A 27,172-nucleotide genomic window follows, 5' to 3' on the forward strand; every position below is an offset into this window, starting at 1 on the left:
ACAGTTGTATCAACCGCTGGCGTGCCGGTATTGCAATCTCCCGAGGGGACGACAGCTCCTCCTGCCACTCTTCATCATACAACTCTCCCAAATCTACAGCCCACTTCCGTTTAAGTGCCAACATAGGGTCCGGCAAGTTGTTTATCAACTTACGATAGGTGAAAGAAGTGGCCCTTTTATGCATATATTCAGTCAGCAATCTATCCTCTAAGGGAGTGGCCTCAGCCAAGATGGTACCTGTAGCGCGTGCTTCACCTGCATGTATCTGTAGAATTCCGACGCGCCAAGTTCATAATGGGCCTGCAGGTGTTCAAACGACACTACCGCACCCTTTCTCCAGAGATCGCCCACCGTCGATATGCCTATCGCATCCCATTTATCAAAGCCTTTACTGTTCTTTAATCGTCCAAGCCGCTAAGATATCCAGAGTGGTGTCATTTGTGTAATAGCCCCCCCTCCAACCCAGCCTGGCATGCGCCTCGTACCATATATGAACAGTGTGCGCTGTTGGCCCAATCAGTTGTCTGGATTTAGCTCTATTATATAGTACCGACAGGACTCCATCTTATCCTAGGCCCTGCCTATCCGCCTGAAAATGAGGGGTGTGCATCCAGCTATTAATCACTTTTAATTGGGCCGCCCAGTAGTATATTTGTATATTAGGGAGGGCTATACCACCGTCATACCAGCTTCTGACCAACTAATCCTGCCCGATGCGCGCCGGTTTACTCCCCCAGATCAGACCGGAAACCTCCGAAGCTATTGTTTTAAAATAGGTCCGTGGTACTCGAAACGGGGTATTCTCCAAAACATACAAAAAACGTGGGCGCGCCATCATTTCAAAAAGCGCCGCTCTTCCCAGCATTGATAACGGCAGACCGCGCCATACCAACGCGTCGCGCTGAAACCGTTACAAGGGAGGTCTAAGATTTCTCTGAAGGAATTCATCAGGTTTAGGTGTAATATGAATGCCTAAATATTTAAAGGTCGTCTCCGTGACCTGCAACGGGCAACCCCTGGGACGCAACGGCGTCGGATCATGCAATACAAATAGGACCGATTTGGACCAGTTGATGGTGTATCTGGATACCCAACCGAATATTTCACAAATATTTAAGAGCGCCAGGATGTAGCGTTCGGGGGATGTCAGGCACAGTAGCACATCATCCGCATGAAGGGAAATGCGGTCTTCCCAGTGTGGTGTCCATCTAAGTCCACGAATCATCGGCTGCCATCTGATCCATGCCGCCAGTGGCTCCAACACTAATGCGAAGAGCAGCGGGGACAGCGGACACCCCTGACGCGTTCTCCGCCCCAGCGGGAAGTCTCCAGCTACATGTCCATTGGCGGCTACATGCGCTATTGGTTTAGCGTAGAGCAGCTTTATCCACACACAGAATTTTGGGCCAAAGCCGAAATGCCTAAGGACTGCAAAAAGATACGGGCATTCTACCATATCAAACGCCATCCGCGCATCAAGGAAGAGAATGACCGCCGGCTCATGAATATGGGACATGCGCGCTATTACTCCCTGCAGCCGCCGCAAGTTGAGAGCAGTGCTCCTATTTGGCATAAACCCAGGCTGATCTGGGTGAATGAAGGTTGCCAGATGGGGGGTCAACCGTGTCGCCAATAGTTTGGCTAATATTTTGGCTTCGGCGTTAATCAATGATATCGGGTGGAAAGAGGTGCATTCTTCAGGAGGATTTCCGGGTTTCGGGACCGTCACAATGGTGGCCAGTCGTTGATCTCGAGGGAGCTCCCCCGCCGCTAGGCTCTCAAGATACATATTTAAAAGATAAGGGGCAGTCACAGCGGCCGTCTTTTTATACAGTTCAATGGGCAAACCATTAGGTCCCACCGCTTTCCCCGACTGTAGGGAACCGATAGCCAATTGCAATTCATCGACCGTTAGGTCAGCTTCCAGGATGAGGGCTTCTTCTGGGGATAATTTAGTCCCGGCGATCCTGACCCGAGATCCGGCGACCCCTGACCTACCTCAAGACTCCAGCCGACGCCTGCATTCTAAATCCAGAAGGCCCTCCTAACCGCGACCCGGAGCTGGTAAGAAGATCTGACCCCAAAAGGCACCCCTGCACCCGATGCCCCACGGCCTTGTGAGCCCAAACCTACGGTGTCTAACCAACCCCTAATTTCCCAACTTACCTCACGAAGTGGTGGTCGCACCCATAAGTCCTTTGTCTTCCTGCCTGCAGTGCTTTTGCAAACCAGAGGTTCTCCATTGAAAACAACAGTGCACCCGACCTCGAAACAGCACTCTGCTCCCGGCCGCCTCAGTGCCATTGAGGGTGCACATTTGTGCTAGTTTGTTTCTCCATTTGCCCTGACCTTAACCCTAGCAGCTTTGCTCCCACAACCCAGTGGCCTGTTTGACAGCAGCCACCAACCGGAGGCCCCCATCCCCCATTGGATAACATTGGGCCTCAACACTCTGCACCCGGCCGCCCTAGTGCCGCTGAGGGTGCAAGAGTGCATCACTGACCCTGGGGGACCCCTGAGTCTAACCCCAGAAACTTAACTCCCACAGTCGATAACTTACCTGTGAACCGATAACCTGTTTTTCCTCCATAGGATAACAGTGACAATTTTCTTCCAAAAGTTTCCAAGTGTGAAGTTTTGAAATCTAAAAATATTCTTTAAAAATCGCACAAATAACCAGAACGTATTTACTTGCCTGTTTGCAGGAAATGTCCCAGTGCTGAATCTAGGTATCCAGCACGGAGTTAGTAACGAAAAAAGTAACTTACCTGTAATTTACTGAAAAAGCCTAAGCCTAAGTATTGCAACCTACTGCACCGCTGTAAATCAAACAAAGTACAATTCCTATTGCGTTTTCAAACTGTTCTACAATCAGCAACGTATTACTGTGAAGTATTTAATGCTTACCTGTGCTAGGCTTGCTTGGTTCTAAAAATAAAACAGTATATTTTTTATACAAAAACAATTGGTCTAGAGTTCAGTTCTTGAGTGTGTGAATTCATTTGCTGACTGAGTGTGTTACATCAAATGCTTAACACTGTCCTCTGATACTGCCTTACTGCTCGACTACTCTACCACAAAAAGAGAGTAAGGTTCTATCCAATTTAAACCTCTGCCTACCTCTAGGGTCACCGGGACTCTATACACACAATACTTCATTTTGGTGTAGTATATATAGAGCCAGTTTCCTACACTGGGTAACTGCCAACCAGGTACCCAGGGCCTATGTTCTTTCCCTAAAGTCCCTTGCTCAAGGTACCATGGATACCAAGGGCCCTTTGACCAGGGAAGACCTCTAAGGGCTGCAGCACATATTGTGCTACCCTTAGAGGCCCTGTACCCTGAGAGACAGACAGAAAGACAGATACACACATACACTCTGCAGGCTGCGTGTTTTGGTGCAGAATAAAAGTAAAGAGTCAACATGGCACACATCCCTGTGTGCCATGCGTACAACCCACTGCACTGGCATAGAACAGTCACCCCTCTAGCTGGCTGCACTATACCAGAGCTGAGGGTACAGTTGCATGAGCCCTGTACCCCTACAGTGTCTAAGTCCATTCTTAGACAATTGTTAGTGCAGTGCTGCCATTACGAATTCCACAGCACAATAATGGCTACACTGAAAACTAAGAAGTTTGGTATCAAATTTCTCAGCACATAAAACCCACACTGATGCCAGTGTGGGATTTAATGAAAAATGCACACAGACCGCATCTTAGAGATGCCCCCTGAAAACTAACCTACCACTGGTGTCCAGGCCGAGTGGCTGCTTTCAGCTGCCACCACCAGATATGTTTCTGGACCCCTTGATCGAGAGCCTGCAGCTCTCAGAGTCCTGAAAGAGGATGGATGGCATAATAGGGGGTATACCCACAACAAGGAAGGGATCCATGGGTCCCAACCTGTACCTACCCAAAACGCCCCTCAATTTAGTTTTTAGGGGCAACCATGAACCTTGCCTTCTCTGACAAGAGGAAGAAGAAGGACCAAAGAGCTGTGCTGAAGGAAGAAGAGGACACTAACTGACTTGGCCCCAGACGTACCGGCCTGTCCCGACCTCTACTTGCTCTAGCGGAATCCGGTTGTGTCCTGCAGCCAGCAGCACCTCAGAACGCAGAGGACCTGCCCTGACTTCCCTAACAACACTTTGTCTACAGTGAGCACCAGATTTGCTCACCAACAGACTCTGGACAATTCCGCAAGTCTGCACCACTCTCCACCCTATGCCCACACTCGAGTTCAAGTGGACCTGGCAGCCCTAGTGTTGCTGAGGGTGTTCTTTGAGTCCATTGTTGACCCTGGGGGAACCTTGGTTCTAACACCAGAAACCCAACTCCCACAACCAAGTATTCGCCTTTAAACCGATAACTTCATTTCGTCCCATAGGATTGCATTGACTGCTTTTCAGTGAAAAAGTTCGAAGTGTGGAGTTGGGAATTGTATGAAAACTTAAGAAACAGAGTGTTTACAAAAACGTACTTACTTACCTTTTATCTAGGAAATGTCCCAGTGTGATGTCTAGGCATATCACACTGAGTAGAAAAACTTATCTGGAAAGTAATCGCAAAGTAACTGTAAAATTAATTACAACTGTTTCTGAACATTTGACCTACTTGTAACTGCATTCAACTGTATTATACCAGAAAATAACTATTTTACTTACCTGCACCAAGTTTGGCTTGGTTCTGAAAATAAAAAATAACAAAGAAGGAAAATGCTACTTACCAGTATGCATCTGTTCTTGGCATGTAGAGCTGTAGATTCGTATACTTGTGCATAGATCGCCATCTGGTGTTGGGCTCGAATGTTTGCACTTTGTTTTTGTCTTGGAAGAAGTCTTTTGTAGCCACGAGGTAGGGGACTCCTCCTTAGGACGATAGTGCGCATGGGCATCGACTCCATCTTCAGATTGTTTTGCCATGTAGGGTTGTGATGGAGTTGGTAAGAAATAGAAAATGAAGTCCATGTGTAATGTATCTAAGTAAGATAGTACTGGAACAGATAGAGGTATCCGGGGAGGTGGGTGGGCGTATAGGAATCTACAGCTCTACATGCCAAGAACAGATGCATACTGGTAAGTAGCATTTTCCGTTCGAGGCATATGAGCTGTAGACTGTATACTTGTGCATAGACTACACAGCAGTTACCTCCTTAGCGGTGGTTACCAGTATCTGTTGCAGTCGTTTGAAAAAGTGTTCTTAATACAGCCTGGCCCACACCAGCATGTTGTTTTGCTTGCACATCTACACAATAGTGTTTTGTGAACGTGTGAGGTGTAGACCAAGTTGCTGCTTTGCAAATGTCATCTAGGGGAATGTCCCCTTAAGAATGCCATAGATGCCCCTAGTTTTCATGTGGAGAGAGCCCTAGGGGGAATGGTTAAAGTCCGTTTGGCTTTCGCATAGCATATTTGGATACATTTAACAATCCACCTTGCAATCCCTGATTTTAGGTCTCGCTGAGTCAGCGTGCATGCGCTGCTCGGAGAGACTTTAGTAGGTGAGTTTTGTAAGTGCTGCTGGCTGGCGACAAGCTTGCGTTCACGCGAGCGTGCACACGCGATCCGCCAGCCTTCAACAGCACTTTGAAAACTCACCTACTAAAGTCTCTCCGAGCAGCGCATGCACGCTGACTCAGCAAGACCTAAACAAACATTTAAATCACTGCAGCGGCACGCAGCGTGGGCACGCTAGCTGCGTCCGCCTGACCCCAGCATTGTTCCAGCTAAGTGACAGCTCTGACAGCAGTGGTAATAACTCGGGTCCGCTCTTTCTCGCTGCTTCAGTGAACAGAAGGCTTGAAATTCATTGATTTAATTCTCGAAGTACGAGTCGTTTTGTTTTCCACCTCAGGAAGTGCACAGATCAGTAGACTTCTGCACAGTACTTCCTACTTCAGCTACTGTGACAAAGGTAATTAATGAACAACTAACTCCTTTGCTCCCAGAGAGATTATGTACTTTTGAACCCCCGCCGCCAGTCTTCAGGTTGTGTCAGGCATTCACACCCTCTTTGAATGAGACTGTGTGCGTAGGAGCGCGCCTCCGGAGCAACTTGTGTAAGTTTTTTAAATTGAGCAGAGGTTTTAACATAAAACTTCGATTAAAGCCAACAGGACCTGTGTTCTCAGTTTGTAGAAAAAACACATGACGTGCTGCGCCACAAGAGAGTATGGTTGTGTAGTATTTATTAAAGCGAAAGTTCAGAACTGTACCATTTCTTGCCAGATAGGTTGATAAACGTGAAGTTCAACCTGTCTTCCCTTTACTGATCAGATTTTTTTTCTCCATTTTTGAAATCTAAATGAAGAATGAACACACTTTTTGGGGGTGCTGTTCTGCCACGTGATTAGGAACTCCTCATAAGTTTCACAAATGCATCAATTAGGTTGGTCACCTTGAACATTATCAATGTTACTGTAAATACCTGTACAGGCATGCATTGGCACCTATTTCCCAAATGCAAACTTAATGTCAACACTATCACAAGCCCTTGTCGCTGGTGAAAGAGTCTAATACAAGTAACTGAGTAAAGGTTGCATGTATACAGAGGTGGTTCGGAAACGTGCACCCCAAAAGACAATGCAGTTACACACCAGTATTTGATGTCTGCCTTTTGTTTGTGCATGACAAATTGGTTTAAAAAAAGACACACACCAGCACAAGACGTGTGATTTTTTGTCCTTGCTGACTGGAAGGACCCAAGGTATTTTTTTTAAACATTTGTCAACTTCTCTTAGATAAAGGTTTCCTTTATTTTCATGTATTTTCTGTTGGTGTGTCTGAGTGCTGCCTACTTCTTCTGAATATGCCCTCCCTTTCTTCCCCCTTTGCTCACTTCATATAGATTGGCAATTAGAGGCTTGCATTTAGCGCTCTCTTGAAGACTTTTTGCAATCCCTAGTCACTAGCATCTCTTTTACTTGACTGTTCTTCTTTACTGTAGACTTTTATACAAAAACAGCCATGTCGCAGAGAGCCAAATGTGCTTGTGAAAGCCTCTACCTTTTGCTGTGTGTCAAAGGTAAGACGTTAGGTGGGAAGGCAGGAGGCTAGCTGACCTGCAAGCTGTTGGTCTGGAGGACCGCAGAAGAGTTGTTTTCCAATAATATTACATCATGCTCGGGGAGAATGACTTAAGATGTGTTGGCACACAAGCTTATCCTAAAATCCGGCTCATGGGGAATACCGACAACTAGGACCATCAGCGGTGTAGTCTCTACATGGACTTTATTCTCCCCGATTGGATCAGTTTCTGTTACAATTGGGTCAATTAAAAATAAGGATGTTCCAACATTGTTGTAAGAATGACAGACAAGAATTGTCGTATCAAAGCTTTATACAACAAATTAATAGGCAATGACATTAGGCATGCCATCAGCAAATTAGCAGCAAAGTGTATAGATAATTAGTACAGAAAACTCCATACAGTTCTAAGTGATATGCACCAATATGGAACGAGCAAAAAGAAACCTATTACTACAGAATACATTTGAAGGTTTTCTCTTGGTACTACTAACCTATCTTAGGCACCGGACTCTTCCAGTTCAGTTAATTCATGCGTTATGGTTGTAATATTGGTAATATAGCCGTCAAGCTGCTTATCTATGCGTGGTAAGCACACTATTCTCGAGCTTGAATGACTCTGCAAACTCTGCCTTCCTTTGCGAGGAGTGAATCCTACACAAGTCGATTTTGAACATAATCATGGCTCTCATTTCAAGCAGTTCTTTATTAATTACAGTTAAAGCACCAACTGTGTTAGTGACAAGATGATCAACTAAGGTGGACAACTTTCTGATCTTTAATGTCACTCCTATAGATGGCATAAGCGCTCCAGACATATTGCTAAGTATCATTTTAGAGCTACATTTACTCCTCTTAATATATTGCTCGGGAGGAAAATCTAGCTTGTTTTTTTGGCTATGCGGGTTCCCTCGCACACTGCCACCCCATTCACCAAAGGAACCCCGGCCCCATTGAGAGGATTAGTCATGACATGAATCCATCTCAGGACAGCTGGCTCCTGGCCCTATGATGTCACCCCAAGCACAGCCATCTTACGCTCCGCCACCTACCTGCTGTCAATCCATCTCCTGCAGTTTAGTGGAAGCCCGAATCAATGGCAGTGCAGACGGAATCCAATTAGAGACCTGTATCGCAGACAGGTGGCCTTCAGCTGCAGGACCTTTCCGCGAGACGTGGCGGCTCTTCGCAGCTCCCCCACTCAGACTGGGATGCGACTTAGTGGTAAAAAAAGACATATGGCTGCACACTACACAAGTGCAATAGTAGCCACAGCACAGAACTAAAAAGAAATGTCCAAGTTAAGGTAGTATCATAACCTCAACTTGCGCCATGACTTGTGGGAGTTGCAAAACAGATGTGAATGAAAGATTGAATAAATATGTGGTTGAGTGTCTAAGCTTTGTTTAGCTGCAATGAGACAGAAATGAGCTGGTAAGTGCGAAAGGAGCATTAGAATATATAAGACCATAAAAATACATGAATATGTTGCCTTGAGCAAGACTGTCCTTGGATGAAATGTGTTGACATCTAAAGCAGCTGTGCAAAGATTAATTTAGTGAATGAAAAGCTAAAGAATGAATGGTTTTTCAGCTTTCTGGATTGGACTGTGCATCCACGCATGGATGGACGAGCACAAATGGAGAGTCGCACGGCCTCTCTTGGAAGAACGCAGTGAAGAGTGCTGCTGCTGCTGCAACTGCTGCAGCTGTCCTTTGCTCCTCACTGGATCTCTATGACTCTTCTTGGACCTTTGTGGCCCTTCCCCCCCGTTACCTGCTGCCAGTGCATATAGAGAGTATTATTCAGGACACATTAGAGAACACTGAAGGGACATTTAATTTCCAGCTAGCCTCAGCCGCTCAGGGCTGCATTCGAGGTATCCTGAAGGAATAGAACCGTGAAAGTGTAACGGAGTGCTTGTTCCCCTGAGGAGGGTGACCACTGACCCCAGGTTATCTACCCAGGGCTGCCTTCAGCCTTCTGAGTTAGAGAGATGACTCAAGAATTTGTGGTAAGAGACAACGCTGTGTTTGGTTGCTGCATTGTTGATTGTGCTACAAGTCCGCAAACTTCACCAACGCCAGTGAAGGCGACTCCGATGCGGCTTGAGGCCAAGGTAACCTCTGTATATGTTTCTGCTTATGAGAAAAATGAGGAATGTAGAGGTAGAATGGGAGCTATGAATAATTTATATAGCAGTACGCAGACATCTGAGAAGCAGTGAGATGTTTTCTGAGCGGGAGAACAATTTGCTTACAAGTAATTGGCCAGAAATTCAGAACACTTTTTCCATGTTAATCTCCATTAAGCATTTGTTGCACACACTCAGTCAGCAAATGGTCTCACACACTCAAGAACTGAACTATAGGCCAATGGTTTAGTATAAAAATATATGGTTGTTTTATTTTAGAACCAACAATAGATTTCAAAATATACTTTCTCTGAAGGAGAGGCTTTATATAAATACTTTCAATATGCAGTATACTTTTGAATGCAATAGACACAGTTGTTGCAATAGGCAACACAATTTCAAACACAATAATACATTGAGCTCAATGGGAATTTCTAATTAAATGCAATTAGTTACTTTGAGGATTATTTTTCTAACCACAGGACTGGATCCTGGATTCAGTCCCGGCACATTTCCTGTAAACAGTTGAGTAAAAGCGTTTTGGTTACGGTAGTGATTTTTAAGCAATATTTTGGTATTTTAAAAGTTGACACGTAGAAACTTTTTCTCATAGAATCACCAATGTTATCCTATGGGAGGAATTTCACTTAGCAGGTAAGTGGGGTTATGGTTACTTTTTCTAACTCAGTGTTGGATCCTTGATCCAGCACTGGGGCACCACCTGTAAACAATTGACAGAATGTGTTTTGGTTATACAGGCGATTTTTAAAGAATATTTGTAAGTTTGCCAAAATCGACACTTAAAAACATTTGCAGCAAAAACCAGGCAATGTTATCCAATGGAAGGAAATTCAAGTTGCAGGTAAAGTATATTATCGTTACTTTTGTAATCCAGTGCTGGATTCCTAGGTTCAGCACTGGGACATCTATCTAAAACAGGTAAGTAATGGGGTGATTTTTAAAGAATATTTGTAGTTTACAAAAATCGACACAAGAAATTTCACAGAAAAACAGTCAATGGTTTCCTATGGAAGAAAATTGGATTAGCGGTAAGTACGGTTGTAATTAATTTTCAGGGTCAGTGCTGGGCACCAAGATTCAGCACCGGGATCTCTCCTGATAGCAGGTGAGTATTTTCGTTTTCGGTACTCGGTTGATTTTAGGTGAATATTTTAAAGTTTAGAAACTCCACACTTAGAAGAATTTTCAAGTGAAACCAGTCAATGTTACCCTATGGAAGAAAAGAGAGTTATCGGCTTTTGGGTAAATACTCGACTGGCAGAGTTATGGTTCTGGGCATAGACTCCGGGGTCTCTCAGGGTCAGGTCAGTATAGTTGTTACACCCTCAACGGCACCGGGACAGCCGGGTCCAGAGTGAATTAGGCCCCAATGTTATCCTATGGGAGGTAGGGACCCAGGAGTTGGGCACAGGGGGCCGCAGGGCGCCGGGTGCAGGGGTGCCTTTTGGTGTCAGGAAATCTTACCCTCGGCTAGTCGCGGTTGGAGGGGTCCCTGGTTCTGAGGCTGCAGGCATTGTCAGGAGCTTCGAGGTGGGTCCTTGGGTGCTGGAATAGGGGTCAGTCGCTGGGGGACGCCCTCGGGGTCTTTGTCCTCTCCAGCACAGGCCGGGCTTGGCAGGTGCAGAGTGTGCAGGGTTCGCGGTTCCTGGCTGATGCCAGTGGTCAGTTACTTGCTTTGAACAGTACCACTGCTCGTGGAAGTCCCAGTTGCTTAGAGTCACAAGGCAGTCCGGTCCTCCAGGGCTTTTGAGGTTGCTGACCAATGGAGATGCCAGGGTTTAGCAGGAGCAGGTTTGAGGGTCGATAGGCCGGTAGGGCTGGGGCCAAATCAGTTGGTGTCTTTCCCGTGTTAGTAGCTGCACGGCAGGTCTTATTGTTTCTTGATCTTCTTGCATGTTTCGGAACCTGGATCTGAGGAAGGAAGGTTCAGGGTTCCCCTAAATACTAAATTTAGGGGCATTACAGGTAGGTAAAGGGCAGGGACCAATGGGTCCCCTCCATGGGGTGGGTACACCCCCTATCCTGCCACTCTCCTATGGGAGGGGGGCAGTTGCCTAGTCCTGATTGGGCTGGGCTTCCCATCTTCAAGATGGCGAGAGCCCGGAGATGTGCTTCACCTCGCCTCCCCCACCTGATTGGTGGTTTGGCAGAGGCTGGCACAACCCCTTTCCTTCCTTGGGGTTTCCGGCCAGTCTTCCCGCCAGAGTGGGGGTCAGAACCGGTAGGGGTCAGTTGCTGAGTACAGCAAGTGAGCTGGAGAAGCTCACAAAGGCGGCACGCCTTTGAAGCTTCCCCTGCCCATCCTGGGGAGGAGACCTAGCACCTCGCCCAGGATGTGCATTGTTGCAGACCCAGGAGAGCAGATGGCTCTCTACCCAGGAGTCCAGCAACCGGTCTGCTGTGTGGCAGCCTAGGCAGCCCTTCAGACAAGACGTGGATTGTAGGTTAGGTTCAAGGGGCATCTTTGTCGTGCACTGCACATTAAATCCCGCACTGGCATCAGTGCGGGTTTATGTGCTGAGAAGTTTGATACCAAACTTCTCAGTCTTCAGTGTTGCCATCATGGTGTTGTGGAGTTTGTGTTGAGGATCTCCCAGCACCATATACTCTTAAATGGCAGCACTGCACTTACAGTGCCCAGGAATGGACCTGGGTACTGTAGGAGCACAGGGCTCATGCACCTGTACCCACACCACTGGCATAGGGCACCCAGCTAGAGGGGTGGCTGAGGTATGCCAGGGCAGTGTGTGTTGTGGGCATGGCACACAGGGATGTGTGCCATGTCAACTCTGTTTTGTTCCGCACCCAGACACTCAGCCTGCAAAGGTGATGTGTGTCAGGGTACAGGGCCTCGAAGGGTGGCACAATAAGTGCTGCAGCCCTTAGGGGCCTTCTCCGGTCACAAGGCCCTGGGTACCTAGTGTACCATTTACCAGGGGCTGATATGTGGCCAGAGATGCCAATTGGGTTTAGGCTTCAACACAGTTTTAAGGAAGGAACATAGGCCCAGCCCTGGGTACCTGATAGGCAGGAGCCCAGGGCACACACAGTCAAAGTACATCAGCAATTCAGCAAAAAGTGGGGGCATACCATGCAAGAAAGATGGCACTTTCTCACAGAGGCCAGACACAACAACTTGTGGAACACTGCCACAGTAGGCCGATTGCCAGCTCAAAATGCATAAGGCATCGAAATGATACTAAATGAAAGGGTAACCACCCTAGAACATGCGAAAAGAAGACCTGGGAAACATAGGCTTAAGGCGGAGGTTGAAAGCCCACAAGGAGGTGCTAAATAGCCGATTCGGCGTGGGCATCAAACAATAAAACCCCAATGGGTAGAACAAGAAGCTCTCGGATATTTTCTGGAAAGACGCTATCCCGCAACCAAGCATGGCGCCTCAAGGCAACCGAACCAGCCATACTACCGGCCTAAGGAATCTGCAGTATCCAAGGCCGAGCGGATCGTGAATTCAGCAAGGTCACGGCAATGCTGGAGAAGATGAAGGAGGTCAACACGAGCGCCTTCAGAGGTTGCCGAAAAAAGAGACTCTGCAGAGGTAGCCCAAGCCAAGACAGACACTGTATTCAGTGAACGGCAGCACTAGTGGAGGCTAAGATGTTACGACCCTACGACTCAAGCCATCTGGACTTCCTGGAGGGAGTAAGCATTAACTGAGGCAAGGAAGGGAAGGCAGTTTGCAAAACAAACCCCTGCACGTCTGGGTGGACAAAAAAGCAAACTAGATCATGTGGAGCAGGCCGGTGGCGGTGCAAGACAGAACAAGCCACCAGATCACCGAAAGCTGGCCGAGCCCAGGTGCCCAAAAGGGCGTCATAAAGAGAAGCTTCAAAGGGCAGAAGCAGCTCCACATTCCCCAACCCATGGTGAAGGACATCAAGCAGAGGGTCCACATGCAAGGGGACCGAAGGGGGCTGCAACAATCTGTAGGTGAGGGCTGTAAACGAAGTCTTCCAAGACAGTGAGGGTGTGACCAATGCCCAAAGGAGGGAAGCCCCATTGATGAATGGGGGTCCTGATGGGGCTCCTGAGGAGGTGGGGATCCTGCCGGGGCCACAAATTCCAAGGGGGCACAGGCAAGGATATATCCGGCGTAGCCGGAGGTGAAGGTGACGCCAAACTCTCCCCAGAAGCTTCCAGAGAAGAGTAAACAACCCGGCGCGGCACCAAAACGACTCGGCTCCATCCCGCGCCAACTCCACGTCCACCACGACAAGCTCCACTTCCGAAGAAGGGGATGGCGCCGGAGCCGGGGAGGCAAGCCTCCGGCGCAGAGTCAGCTCCATCCAGCACCGATTCCACGTCCACCACGACAAGCTCCGCTTGTGAAGAAGGGGATGGCGCCGGGGAGGCAAGCCTCCGGCGCCGCACCAGCGCCGACTCAGCCTCAACCACAACAGGCTCCGACTCCGAAGTAAGAAGTGGAGTCGGAGCGGCGAGACTTCGGCTCCGGGCAGCGGCCGCCTGTCCGGAAGGCTGAGGTGTGCTCGAAGCAAGGCTTTGAGCACCAGCAACCTCCTGCGATGCCACAGGAAGCCCCACGGGACTATGCGGCGTGGCAGGGGTGCTTTGGGTCGTTCAGCGGGACCCAGCCGGGCCACACCCTAACGACACCACATCTCCTTCGTCCCTGGGGTCAAGGGCTTATTTGGCGCCGGGGGCGAACCCATCGGCGAGTCTGACGTGGACCTCGTAAGTAGCGGAGGCCCTGAGGAGGCCCCAGGGACAGGAGCGGACCCAAGGGAGGCCTACAAAGCCGCGGCATAGGCCTCTATTTGGGTCCGAGTCGCCCCCGTGCTCGGATAGGGCGAATAGGGGGTGGGTGACTCCTGGGTGCGTACGTCCTGAGGGCTCTGGGAACTAGTGCCCCCAACAACAGACGAAAGTGAGGTTGAGGACCTCGGCGACATGCCCCGCGACTTATCCATAAGGGATGAACGACATCTCAGGGCTCCAGAGGGCGACCGAAGCTGCAACTGGAAACCAGAGGGGCCCTGTCGGCGATGAGGAGGCCGGAGGACGAGACGACTCCGACCGGGACAGGCGAGCTGAAAGGAGCTTCATCCGGCGCTCCCGCCGGGACTTCGGCTTGAGGTGTTGGCAGGCATCGCAATCCGTCGAGCCGTGGTGTTCGCCCAAACACCACATACAGATAAGATGTGGGTCCATCGCGGACATTTGCCGTGAACAGGAGGTACACGCTTTAAAGCCCGAAGGCATCGTACACTGTTCCAGACGCGAAGCGTCAAAAGGGGCCTGAAGGCAGGCCAGAGGAACCACTTACTTCGGATCCGCGTTGCACGCAGAAAAGAAGGAAACTGACATCAGCATGCTGGGAGGGACTTATATGACCTAGTTGACGTCACGTACATGGACGACGTCAGGGCGGGGTCGTGTGGCGCTGACCCCCGGCGCGCAGAGGTGCTGCTGCAAAGAATTTTCCGGATCCAGTCTGACGCCTGGGGATATTCTAAGTTAATGAATCTGTGGCTAGATTTCTCTATCAGATCGTTGTTGCATCACTGCTCAAGCTCTCAGTGATGGCTGGTTGATTTGCTTCCTTGTTTAATCAGCAATATTCTATCCCAGACCATGGAGGTTGTTGCCTTGGTACTCATCCATAGGGTGAGAAACCCGTGGGATGTTGTATCTATTGTGAGAAAGTGCCCTCTTTTGCATGGTCGTCCCCACTTTTTGCTGAATTGCTGATTTGCTTTGACTGAGTGTGCCCTGGGCTCCTGCTAATCAGGTACCCAGGGCCTATTTTCTTTCCCTAAAACTGCATTGAAGTCTAAACTCAATTGGCATCTTTGGCCACAGGTTAGCCCCTGGTAAATGGTATCACAGGTACCCAGGGCACTGTGACCAGAGAAGGCCCCCTAAGGTCTGCAGCACTTATTGTGTCACCCTTAGAGGTCCTGTACCCTATATACACACACACACACACACTTCTCCCCCCCCCCCCCCCCTTTTGCAGGCTGCGTGTTTTGGTGCAGAACGAAGTGAAGCGTCAAGTTGGCACACATCTGTGTGCCATGCCTACAACCCACTGCCCTGGCATAGATCAGTCACCCCTCTAGCTGGGTGCACTATACCAGTGGTGAGTGTACAGGTACATGAGCCCGATCCCTCTTCTGTGTCTAAATCCATTCTTAGACATTGTAAGTGCAGTGCTGCCATTAAGAGTATATGGTGCTGGGAGTTTGTCATTGTGAACTCCACAGCACCATAATTGCTACAATGAAAACTGAGATGTTTGGTATCAAACTTCTCAGCACATTAAACCCACACTGATGCCAGTGTGGGACTTAATGAAAAATTCACTCAGAGGGCATCTTAGAGATGCCCCCTGTAAACTGACCCACCACTAGTGTCCAGGCTGAGTGGCTGCTTTCAGCTGCCACCACCAAACATGTTTCTGGACCTCTGGGTCGAGAGCCTGCTTTTCTCTGGGGCCAGAAAAAAGCCCATCCTGGGACGAGGTGCCAATCCTCCTCCCTCAGGATGAGCAGGGTTCACAAAGGGCGAGCTTAAAAGGATTGCCGCCTTCGTGAGCTTACCCAGGCCACTTGCTGCATTCAGCAACTGGTCCCCACTGGTTCTGACCCCCACGTTGGGCGGGAGAACTGGCAGGAAAAACAAGTGAGAAAGAGAGGTGTGCCCACCTCTGCCAACTCCACCCCTCCGGTGAGGGAGGCGAGGTGAAGCCCAACTCCCAGTCCCCGCCATCTTGCAGATGGGAGGACTCAGCCAACCAGGGACAGGCTCATGCCCCCCTCCCACTGGAGGGTGGCTAATAGGGGATGTACCCACCCCAGGGAAGGGACCCATTGGTCCCTGCCTTTTACCTACTTGCAACGCCCCTAAATCTAGTAATTAAGGGCACCCCTGAACCTTGCTTCCTTAGACAAGAAGAAACTACTAGAAGAAGAAGGACCAAACAACTGTGCAGCAGATAAGAGGAAGAAGCTCACAGACTTGGCCCCAGGCTCCCGGCTTGTCTCCCCCTAGAACCTGCTCTTGCGAAATCTTGGTTTGTCCTGCAGCCAGCAACCTTGAAAATCCCGGAGGACCTGCCTGCCTTCAAGAACAAACACTTTGTCTCCGTGAACACCGTATTTGTTCATCCTCAACCTCTGGCTCCGGCCGGACTCCGCAGATCCACCCCACTCTGCACCAGCCGTCCATGGCCCGAGCGGGCAAACACCACAAAGAGGTCATACCGGCGATCCTGACCCGGGATCCGGCGATCCCTGACATGCCTCAAGCCTCCAGCCGACGCCTGCAGCCTAAATCCGGAAAGTCCCCCCAACTGCGACCCGGAGCTGGTAAGAAGATCCGACCCCATAAGGAACCCCTGCACCCGATGACCCACGGCCTTGGGTGCCCAAACAGACGGTGCCTAACCAACCCCTAACTTCCCAACCTACCTCTCCAAGTGGTGGTCGCACCCAGAAGACCTTCGTCCCCAAGCCTTCAGTGCCTTTGCAAACCGGAGGTTCCCCACTGAAAACAGCAGGGCACCCGACTTTGAAACAGCACCCTGTACCCTAGTGCCGCTGAGGGTGCACCTTTGGTGCTACTTTGTTTCCCTATTTGCCTTGAGCTTAAGTCCAGGAACTTTGCTCCCACAACCAAGTGGCCTGCTCGTCAGCAGCCACCAACTGGAGGCCCTCTATCCCCCATTGGGTAACATTGGGCCTCAGTACTCTGCTCCCGGCCACCCTAGTGCCACTGAGGGTGTAACTAGAGTGCATCCTTTACCCTGGGGGACCCCTGAGTCTACCCCAGAACCTCAACTCCCACTACCAAATACTTACCTCAAAACTGATAACACTATTTTCCTCCATAGGATTACATTGACTGTTTTTCTGTGAAAAGTTTCCAAGTGTGGAGTTTGAGACTAAAGAAATTCTTTAAAATTGCATAATCTAACAAAAACGATTTTACTTCCCTGTTTTCAGGAAATGTCCCAGAGTAGTATCTAGATATACTATTCTGTGTAAGCCTACTAATCTCAAAAGTTACTTACCGGCTATTTTATTAAAAAGCCTATTCAAGTCTATGTACTGCATTTACCAAGTATTGCATTTCTCTGCATCCATACTGTAAATCAAACCAAAGTGCATATACAATTATCATTCAAACTGTATTTCAACTGCATTACTACTGTAAAGTATTTATTGCTTACCTGTGCCAGGCTTGCTCGGTTCTAGAAAATAAACTAACTAAAAGAATATTTTTATACAAAAACAATTGGTCTGAAGTTCAGTCTTTGAGTGTGTGATTTCTTCTGCTGACTGCGTGTGTACAACAAATGCTTAACACTGTCCTTACTGCTCGGCCACACTACCACAAATAGAGAGTGAGGTGCTATCTAAGTTTACCTCTGCCTACCTTTGGAGATCCACTGGACTGTGCACACTATACCTCACTTTGGTATAGTATATACAGAGTCAGCTTCCTACATCAAAAGAAAAAGTAACTAATCTACAGTGACAATATTTGTGGTGAATAATATACTTACCCACAGATTCCTCATCACCCTTCTATCTCCCCTCTCTGTTGTCTACTGTTATTATTTTCTTTTATGGACGCCATTCCTTTCCTTAGTCATCCCCTAATATATCTTATTTTCTCACATCCTAGAGAGCCAACCCACGGCTGACAGCACCCAACACCACCTGGTGGTGCTGGGAAAGTATTACTGGGGGCAGGGGGAGGGGAGAGGTTTCCGGATCTAGTCTGCAGCTATTTTACAAGGTGAGGAATCTGCATTAAGATAGAGTATTAGCCAGAAATATAATTACCGAAGGTAAGTTACACTTTCTTTTTGGTAAACCTTTACTTTAAGAGGAGACAGCATGGCTTTGCCAAAGCTGAGAAGCAATAAATAAGCCAGAACTATAAGAAGGGGTGCCGAATTTGCTTAATTTGGGGAGTTTACGGATACAGATTAACCTACACTGAAAGTATTGCAAATGACCACCATCACAGCAATCTCTTAAAAATATGAGCCTTGATACGGGCGGGGCAAGATAGCACTGTGAGTAGAGTGACTAACCCGGTGACGCAAATATTACTCTAGCAGCTTAATTGTACATGGCCGTTCTTTTAGTAAATAAAATGTTTTCATTGGGATGCATCTATTAATCAACAGGGGAGCTTTCTTTAAAATGGCATTACTGTTTTCCCAAGTTTGATAGACAAACACATTACTTACATGCAACTATGAATCCCCAGGATTTAATGTGGCTGTAGCTTGCTTAATAAATGATTATAAACCCCTCCAGAGAGGTGTTAGCCTGGCAAAATATTAGTAGAATCTCTTTGTCTAGAGCTTGCCAAATGTCTCATCCTTTAGGAGCCAAAAGTCAACAGATGAATTTATAAATCTGGCAAAGAAATGTCTTGAATACAGAAATAATTAAATGTTGTTGAGTCTACTATATCCAATGCTCTATTGGTGTACCTGAGCACAACAGTTCTCCCAGTGATACTTCATTCCTTACTCCCATGATCCATGGAGTAAAAAGGCTAAATCAATGTCTACTTGAAAGAATTAGTGCAGAATGGTAATCAGAATACACAGCGAGACTAACAGATACCCTACAGATAGATAATAGTCAGGCAACTTGTTAATCTCCTTACTAGTGTGGTGCACACAAAAATCAACTAAGTAAGAAATTAGCCCAGTGTAATCCAAAATGTGAATGCATATTTTGAAGCTACTAGAAATTGCCTGTAACATTGCTGGGTGAGCAGTGGTCCCAGAAAGGAACAAGTACACCAAGGTGTTTATAGCATGGACATTTTTATTTAAAATCTGGCTAGAAATGAGCCACGCAGCACAAAGTCCTGTTTTGACCAACATTTGCTATGTCAATTTCCAGAGCTATTCACACATATGGATGTGCAGCATTTTTCGACAATAGACTACTGAGGGAAAAAAAAGAAAAAATTAAAGACTGATACATTTATTAAGACAGATTGAGGGGAAAAATTACTTGACACAGGAAATTGACTAACAGCACAAAGTAAATCCACTGAAAAAGACTTACGTACTAAGGCTCACCAGGGGCAACAAGCAAGGCAATTTTAAATTTAGCAAAAGAAATGTTATAGTTTTGATTTTCATGGGCATTTGTCTACTGGCTTTCATGAGGCTGCACTAGTGTGTGTGCGCAGTGTCTTCATCAAAACGGAAAGTCCACATTTACAGTTTCAGAGAGAGGGAGATGCATCTACAAGTCGCTTTAGAACATTGGTTAAAAGAACATGCAGGTATTATACAGTAAACATTTTGGATAGTTCTACTTATTTTTCTTACTTTTCTGGCATGATGAAATGCAGTAAAGACCAAAGTTCCTTGAGGGAGTTCTGCAAAGGAGTCCCAGTGATAAGCAGCCGATGGTTGGCCTTGAATTCAATTAAACTCTTGTACAGCAAGGAATCATCGTTCTTCAGACGGTGAGCTTCATCTACTCCAATAAATGCCCAACTAAGTCCGCCCAGAAATGACTACAATGTTAAAATATAATTAGGTAATAACAGGAATTAAAATATTTAGACGTTATAAGAAAGAGTAGCATTAACTGTCAACAGCACTGCCTTGTTATAAAAAAGATGTACAGTAAGAACTACTATAGTGATCATAACTGGAAAACAATTGCCCACTAGCAGGGAAAGGCTGTTTAAAAAGGCAGCTGAAAACAACTATACTCACTATCTTTTGAGCATAAAATGCAACAGATATTTTCTCCCTTTAGACACACATTTGTTTCTTAAATATTAAAATTACCACTCAATGCAAAGTATTGGATCTTTTATAACTTAACACGTTTTGGATGATTAACAAAATACTGGTCCGAAGGACTGACTGGAACACTACCTTACTCCACAATAGTTTCAGGCAGCCTGCCCGTTGTGCTTTATGGGTTTAAGGAAATGCCTCTTTGCTGCTGTTTTTTTTATTCAGATTGCATTGAGGCCTGCTAAGGAGGCCTCGGTGCCTGTGCCCTGACCTGAAAGTGTGCACGTTTGATCGGCGTACGCCAATTTTCCATAAGCTAATTTACTTGTAAATTGCTAGTATAAGGTACCCAGGGCCTGCAAGGTAGAGGATCACCCCAGGGACTGCACCACTGGTTGTGCCACCCTGGGTGTGACAAAGAAGGTAAACCGTGGCTCAGAGTTTGCCACTGTAGATTGGAAGTTCAGTTTCGAACTGCCAGTTGAACTTTGCCATTTCCAGTTATGGCTAGCCAAGTCCTCCATTTTTAATTTATGCAAGTCAACCCTAAGGTATGCCTACTGATCAGTAAAGCAGGGTGCTGTATATTAGTGGAACTTGTGTTTTTATATGGTCGAACAGTAAAAACCTGCAAATGTTGTTTTTACTGGTAAAATGGCTAGTAGCCCCATTGGCGAGTGCAGAGTTGCAGGCTGCCACAGCAGCCCTAACTTACGACTGGAACTACTAAAGTTGATACAGTAAGATATCAAACAACTCATTACATTAGAACCGCATTGGTGACCAATTTGAAATTAATGTAACTTGCTGCAGGGTGAAACCTTTACAAAGTTGCCATTATGTTGGCAAATCCTTTGTGCAAGTCCACAGTTGTACATGGGGATGTTTACGAAACAGCTGTCTCCCAGGGAGCTGTGCAAACAATTCCCAGGTAAAAAGACAATAGAAGTCTGCGTGGGAGAGAGGTGTTACTTCTCCCTGGCAGGAAGCCATATGGGTGTTATCCCAAAAGGCGAGCTTCAAAGAAGAAGCCGTAAAACTCAGCTCAGATAAAGGACATCCTAGGATATCCAGTCCCTTGCACCCATGAGTTTGCATTTCTAGGTCTTAGGGACTCGTCCCTCATACACCGAACGTAGGGAGATCGCTCAATAATATTGGCACTGGCTGGGAGCAGCCAATATGGCTATGGCCGCAGCATGGAAGTAACCAGAGACCCCCTCTAGATCACCGTGGTATGCACGTCGTTGGCAAGCCCTTACAATGGAGAGTATGACTGATATCCTAACAAATACCCAGAAGAGTTTTGAATATATTTGGGGATCCCTAGTACAATCCCTCTTGCGGGGTCTCCCCTTCTTCTATTGCCCTACTCGTACATGAGCACTCCACCTCTTCCAGACATCACTTCTCTTAATCCTAAAGCTCATTTGATACATATGAGGATATTCCTTGAGAGTATAAACCCTCCCTCCGAATATTCTCTGAAGCTACTCATTATACAAGATCCAATCATACATTTTACAATCTTTTTCTGTATATTTTTTCTTCCTACTGTTATCATTTAATGTTATAAAAACTAGGCACTGTATTTGTCACATATACTCTATTTGCATGAAGATGATGTATCATTGTTTCTCTTTCTTTTTGCCTTATGTATTGAAAAGTGGCCGTAATTTGCATTTCTAGAAATTGAACTCTCCATTAGCAATCTGACTTTATTCTTGGCCATATGTGATACTACAATGTCTTTGTTTTTACGTACCTTTGAATAAATAAACAAAAACTGACAAAGGAGAAACCGTCTTTGAAGGCCAAATGATGAACACTTCGGAGGAGGCTGCTCTATTGTTTAGGTAGACAGGGAGGTGCTCGGGAAGGAGAGGAAAAATCAGCTGCTGAATAGTTTTTTCAGGGACGTGTACCCCCTTGGAAGCCACACCACAAAGTAGGGCTAGGGAACTCTATATGCTAAGAGAGGTTCTGCCATGTTGGAAGTGAGCAGATTGGTGCATCTTGGGATTGACAGGTGCCACATTACCCAGGAAGTGGTCATCAGAAGGGAGGAAACCAAGTAGCCTATTAGCTACCAACTGCATCATATCTGGAGGGCATGTTCTGAGCATAAAGCGTGGTCGCACCTCAAGCACCAAAGGCACATGAGGTGTGGGTCCATGACAGAGATCAATTCAAGACAAGAGTCGCAAGCCTTGAAGCCGGTCTGACATGACATCCCTCCGCACACTAGGAGTCGAACGACTCAAAAAAGGTGTCGCCAAAAGTCACATAAACAGAGTCAAAAAGTGACTCGAGGTATCGCTCTCTCCGGATCTGCACTGCCTGGCGCAGAGAAAGAAGGAACTGGCGTCAGCTCAGGTGGGCGGTTTCTAAGTAGATACTGCGATGTCATTCTGGCGACCACGACGCCAACGAACAACACGGAGTCGACCAACGCCACCTATCGACGCACAGGGTTACTGCGGAGGAAAAATGTCACCGGATCCAGTCTGACGCCTGGGGATAATTCTAAGGTGAGGAATCCATAAGTAAGTGTCTCTATAAGATGCAGGACATTTTCCCTGCAGGCAGTGCGCCGTGTGCCATCTGACGAAACCCTCTAAAGAAGTTATCTTGAACAACCACCAGATCTGGACTCAGCGAACACACAAACTGCAATACCAAAAATTGCATACATCTCATTGAATGTCCGTGCTCTCTCAGATACATTGGCATGGCCACAAGAGCGGTCGAAACACGGATAATTGAACATCCGTTGCCAAAAAAACATAACTAAAATGACCGCGCATTTCATCAAACACCACCACACTCCAGATGATACGAGTTAGACTGTTTTAAACAAACACCTCATGGCAAAAAATTAAACTCTGAAATGGAGCAATACTAGATTTTCCATCTTTTCACACAGACAAATGGCTTGAACGATGATAATTCCATGGCATGAATTGAACCAGTAAACACTCACTTCTGCCATTATCTCCAACATATACCATCTGGGAGGGTCACGGTATGCTATTACATAACATACATACCATACATACTGACCCCGTCACCTCTTGGGTTTGTCCCCCTTACCAACAAGTACTGGATATTTACCATAGGCGACATCATTAGTTATGATGCTTTGTGGGTTACTGAATATTGTAATTGTTTTGACTTCTTCTAACACATTAGCTTTCTGTAGTGTTCTACTTTCTCCACACATTACTTTTGCCCGTTTCCACATTTGCAAATGATTTAAACTATTCCAAGAACAATTTTCAATTAGGATCTGATCCTTGGATAGGGGCTTACTCACCCAACATGGTCACCAAGTTGACCTTGCACGTACCGTGTACAGTTCTGTCAGTTGCGAAGACCCACACACTTCTTCACGGATGCCGTCTTGCTGTCCCGGTGTCTCCAGGCATCTTGGAGGAGGGTAGGTCTTGCGGCTCAGACACAGACAAAACTACTTAAGTGCGCAGTAGTGTGGGCTGCTTCACTACGACTCTCAGGACTGGGGGATTTACCATACTTACTATGTAGACTTTGTGCGACTCTGCCGCCCCCCCCCTCCACCCGGCTTGTAGGTGCGTTTCTACGCTTATGGCATACACCTTGACATCGCTTACGCTCCACTGCTACCGATATTTACCATAGGGACCATGTGTTTTCATAACAGCAAGCGCCATTGAGCTGCAAACATTTGTGTTTGAGAGCATGTTGGCGCTAGAGGTATGTACCGCCACGAGTATACATACGCTTGTGCTCAAATGTTACAGAGATTTACTATGGAGCCCACAGTCTGTACGCTTATGCATCACTACTACTAAGATTTACTATGAGGGCCACAAGTCCTATTAGCGGCGAGCATCATTAAGTTCAGTACAAACATGTTTAAAAGCGTGTTGGCATTATAAATCCATGCCACCATCAGTTGCCATATGGAAAAGTGATTGGTATGCACTCTGGGTCTACCACACCTTGGCAAATATGTTGTTTTACTAGTCTCTGTTTCACTACAGACACAGCCTGAGATCATGCCCATTAAGTGCTTTTCACTACCATATAAGAACTTCTTTGTGGCTACGAATCATAGTAATTGGTGGTCTTTGTTATTCTTACTCTTACAGCACAAGTCTGAGAATGTTTGTTTATAACAATGACATGAGCCCTCTGAGCAAAAACACACCCACTTCTACAGTGTGCTTCTTTGGACCTAGAGTCCAAATAACAGGGGTTGTCGTTGACCATTACAAACTCATGTATACATTATTTCAGTGTATCTTTTAAGACATGGCCTTGGAATATGTCTGATGATTAAACTGCACCTTTTTACACACCGATTTGTGAGCCTTAGGCATGATTACATTGTGCCTTCATGTGTTGCTGAGTTTCATAAGAGTGTCTGCTTAGTTGTTTGTTTTAAGGAACTCTCGTCTCGGGGGGCGTGGCTAACCGAGCAGCGAGATGGCCGCTCTTTGAGTGAGCTCCGCCGGCTGCACATGAATTAATCCTTTAATATCCTACACAGCGCTACCGAGGGGCCCGGCTTCCGTGGGTAACTGATGCGGCAGTCCGGAGGCACGATCAACTGAATCCTTGCCGCTCGCGGGTCACTGCGCGCCGAGATCTGGCGGCCGCGGGTGACGCCGGCCCGCATACCAAAGCCCGCCTGCTGCTGAGGAGCCCGTGGCGGCTGTGACACCTGGCCGAGCCTCGGGGATTACTGGGCCTACGGAGATCGGCGGGGAGGAGACCACTCTGGCGCTCTTAGCGCGGGGCTGGAAGCTGCCGGCGGCCACTACGCGGAGACCATTGTGACCGGAGGCAGGGAGCGGAGCGGCCATTGGACGGAGGTAACAGCTCGGGGGAAGGTCGGGGCTTGGGCTGAAGCGAGACGCCGCCATTTTGCGGTGCGGCCGGGTCGATAGAGGAGGAGCTGCGGACCCGTGGCGCGCTGCAGCCCACACTGCGAGGGCCCCCTGCTTGGCGTGCCCCTGAACCCCTGCAGATCGCCGTTTGGTGTACAGGTGTCGATCTTGCCCTGATACCAGGAGCTCCGCTCCCGGGCACAGCAACGTATTAGCAACCTCAGCCTGATCCTGCCGGAGCCCTTCCCGTGCTTTATCCTCCAGCCGGAGCTCGTGGGGGGAACTTGGTGGGGTCGCAGAGGGACACTGGGCAGCCCACCGTGGATTGGGGCTGCTGACCCCCAGTTCCCTCCTGCGACGACTCGCACTGCGCCTGTCGGCCCTAAAGGCCTACGCGGTGCGCCGGGGAGTGCTTCCCACCACAGCCTGCACCCCGTGCTCCACGCGTGTCGGAGATGGGGGGCACGAAGGATGCAAAGCAGCCCAAACTGACTTTTGATCATAAGCAGAAGGCCAAGCAACATACAGCGGACACGGGAGCCGCGTCGTCTCCTCCCTAAAGCCCTGCAGCTGAGATTGACTTTGGCGCTTTAATGATGGAGGTTAGATCTAGCCTGAAGAGTATCGACGCAAAGCTGGATGCTATGGCCACACAGCTAGAGGCGGTCAAGTCCAAAGTGGACGTACACGAAACGAGGCTAGACTGCCTAGAAAACAGGCATACCGAATGTGCCGAGTTTCAGCAGCAGGCGAAAAATCACATCACCAATATTGAGCGCGAACTGGAGTCCATGCGGGCCAAGGCGGACGATCTAGAAGCGCGCTCCCGGAGGTCCAACGTCAGAATCACGGGCATTCCGGAGACGGACAACACCGGAAAGATGGAGGTCTTCGTGACTGATCTACTACACGAGCTTTTTGACCCGGACCTGTCCCAGGTATTCACGGTGGAGAGGGCGCACAGGACACTGGGCAAGAGACCGCCACCAGGCGCCACCCCACGCCCTATATTGGCCAAGCTGCTCAATTTTCAGGACAGGGACCGCATCCTGCAGATGGCCCGTGAAAAAGGCAAGATCATCCATAAAGGGAATCATATCTCATTTTACCCTGATTTCACCCCCCTCGTCCAGGCTGCCAGAAAGGAGTTCATACCTGCGAAGAAACTCTTGATGCAGGCCGGAGTCCAATACTCCTTGTTATACCCAGCCAAATTGAAAGTCTTCCATGAACAAACTGCCCACTTCTTCACCGACGCTAAGTCAGCCTTGAAGTTTGCTAAGCATATCAGTGGCCCTGGCGCCAGACGCAAATCGCCGAGGTTGGAGGAGGAAGCGGCCCGCACAAGCGACAATGATTGAGGGACTGAGGGCAATGGGGTCTGTGTTGCCCCTTTCAACTAAAGCTGACATTTGCTGGCTTGTTTGGTTCCCTCGAGAGGTGAAATGGAGGGCCCTACTGGAACTGCTGGAGCTGACCTATTCATGTTGGGAGGGTCCTGGTTGTGGACTGTGTCACAGGTCCGAGGCGTACTGGACGGCGAAAAACTTAAGTACTGTTTGTTCCATGCTGCTGGGCACCCCTCGGGTGTCGCGTATAACCTTCAGTGTGCAGCCACCCTGTATATTCAGGGGTGTCAGCTAGGAGCACCTCGCCCCATGGGGAATCTCCCGTTGTTTTTGTTCTGGGTTGACTCAAGTGCGATTCAGAGCACGTATGGGATTCTAGCGCAACCTGATTGGGGGGTTGGCGTGGGTGGGGGTTGGGGGGGGATGTTGAATGTTTGGGTTACCGGTGCTGGTGGAGCGAGTGACAATCTATCTTCTCATGACTGTGCTGCGCGGGGGTGTGCGGCGGCCTGGGCCTGTCGGTGTGGGGGGGGGAGCGGGGTGGCGGCCTGGTTGCCCTGGATGTACTATAGACATGGGGGGAGTTAAACTGTGGACTTGGAACATTCGTGGCCTTGGGGACTATAAAAAAGCCAGATTGATGCATGCCATGTTGACCAGACACAATGTTGACATTTGCTTGCTGCAGGAATCTCACATCAACTCGACCCCATCGCCCAGGCTGAAACACCACAGGTGGTCGCATGTATATTCAGCTATTTACTCTAACTATGCCAGGGGGGTGGCTGTCCTCATACGGAAAGGGTTGGATTGGAGAGAGCATCATTGTGTACTGGATAAGGAGGGTCGTTATGTACTGGTGCATGGCTCGTTGCAGGGTAGGCCGCTGGTTCTGGCCGCTATATATGGTCCAAATGTAGACGACCCTGATTTTTTTCGCAATGTTTGGGCGCAAATAGTGTTGCTCGATTGTAACTTGATAGTGGTGGGGGG

General features: G+C 48.0%; 1 protein-coding gene across 3 annotated transcripts in view; it reads right to left on the minus strand.

Moving 5' to 3' along the window:
* Positions 1–27,172, minus strand: part of CHD1 (chromodomain helicase DNA binding protein 1) — a 1,484,343-nt gene that overhangs the window by 1,070,865 nt on the left and 386,306 nt on the right. For all 3 annotated transcript variants that reach the window (XM_085632544.1, XM_085632543.1, XM_085632545.1), the window contains one exon: positions 19,534–19,724. In XM_085632544.1, coding sequence (XP_085488670.1) covers positions 19,534–19,724 — 191 coding nt within the window. The remainder of the gene's footprint in view (positions 1–19,533; positions 19,725–27,172) is intronic.

Source organism: Triturus cristatus, chromosome 2_1, assembly GCF_964204655.1.
Source record: "Triturus cristatus chromosome 2_1, aTriCri1.1, whole genome shotgun sequence".
Classification (NCBI taxonomy): Eukaryota; Metazoa; Chordata; class Amphibia; order Caudata; family Salamandridae; genus Triturus; species Triturus cristatus.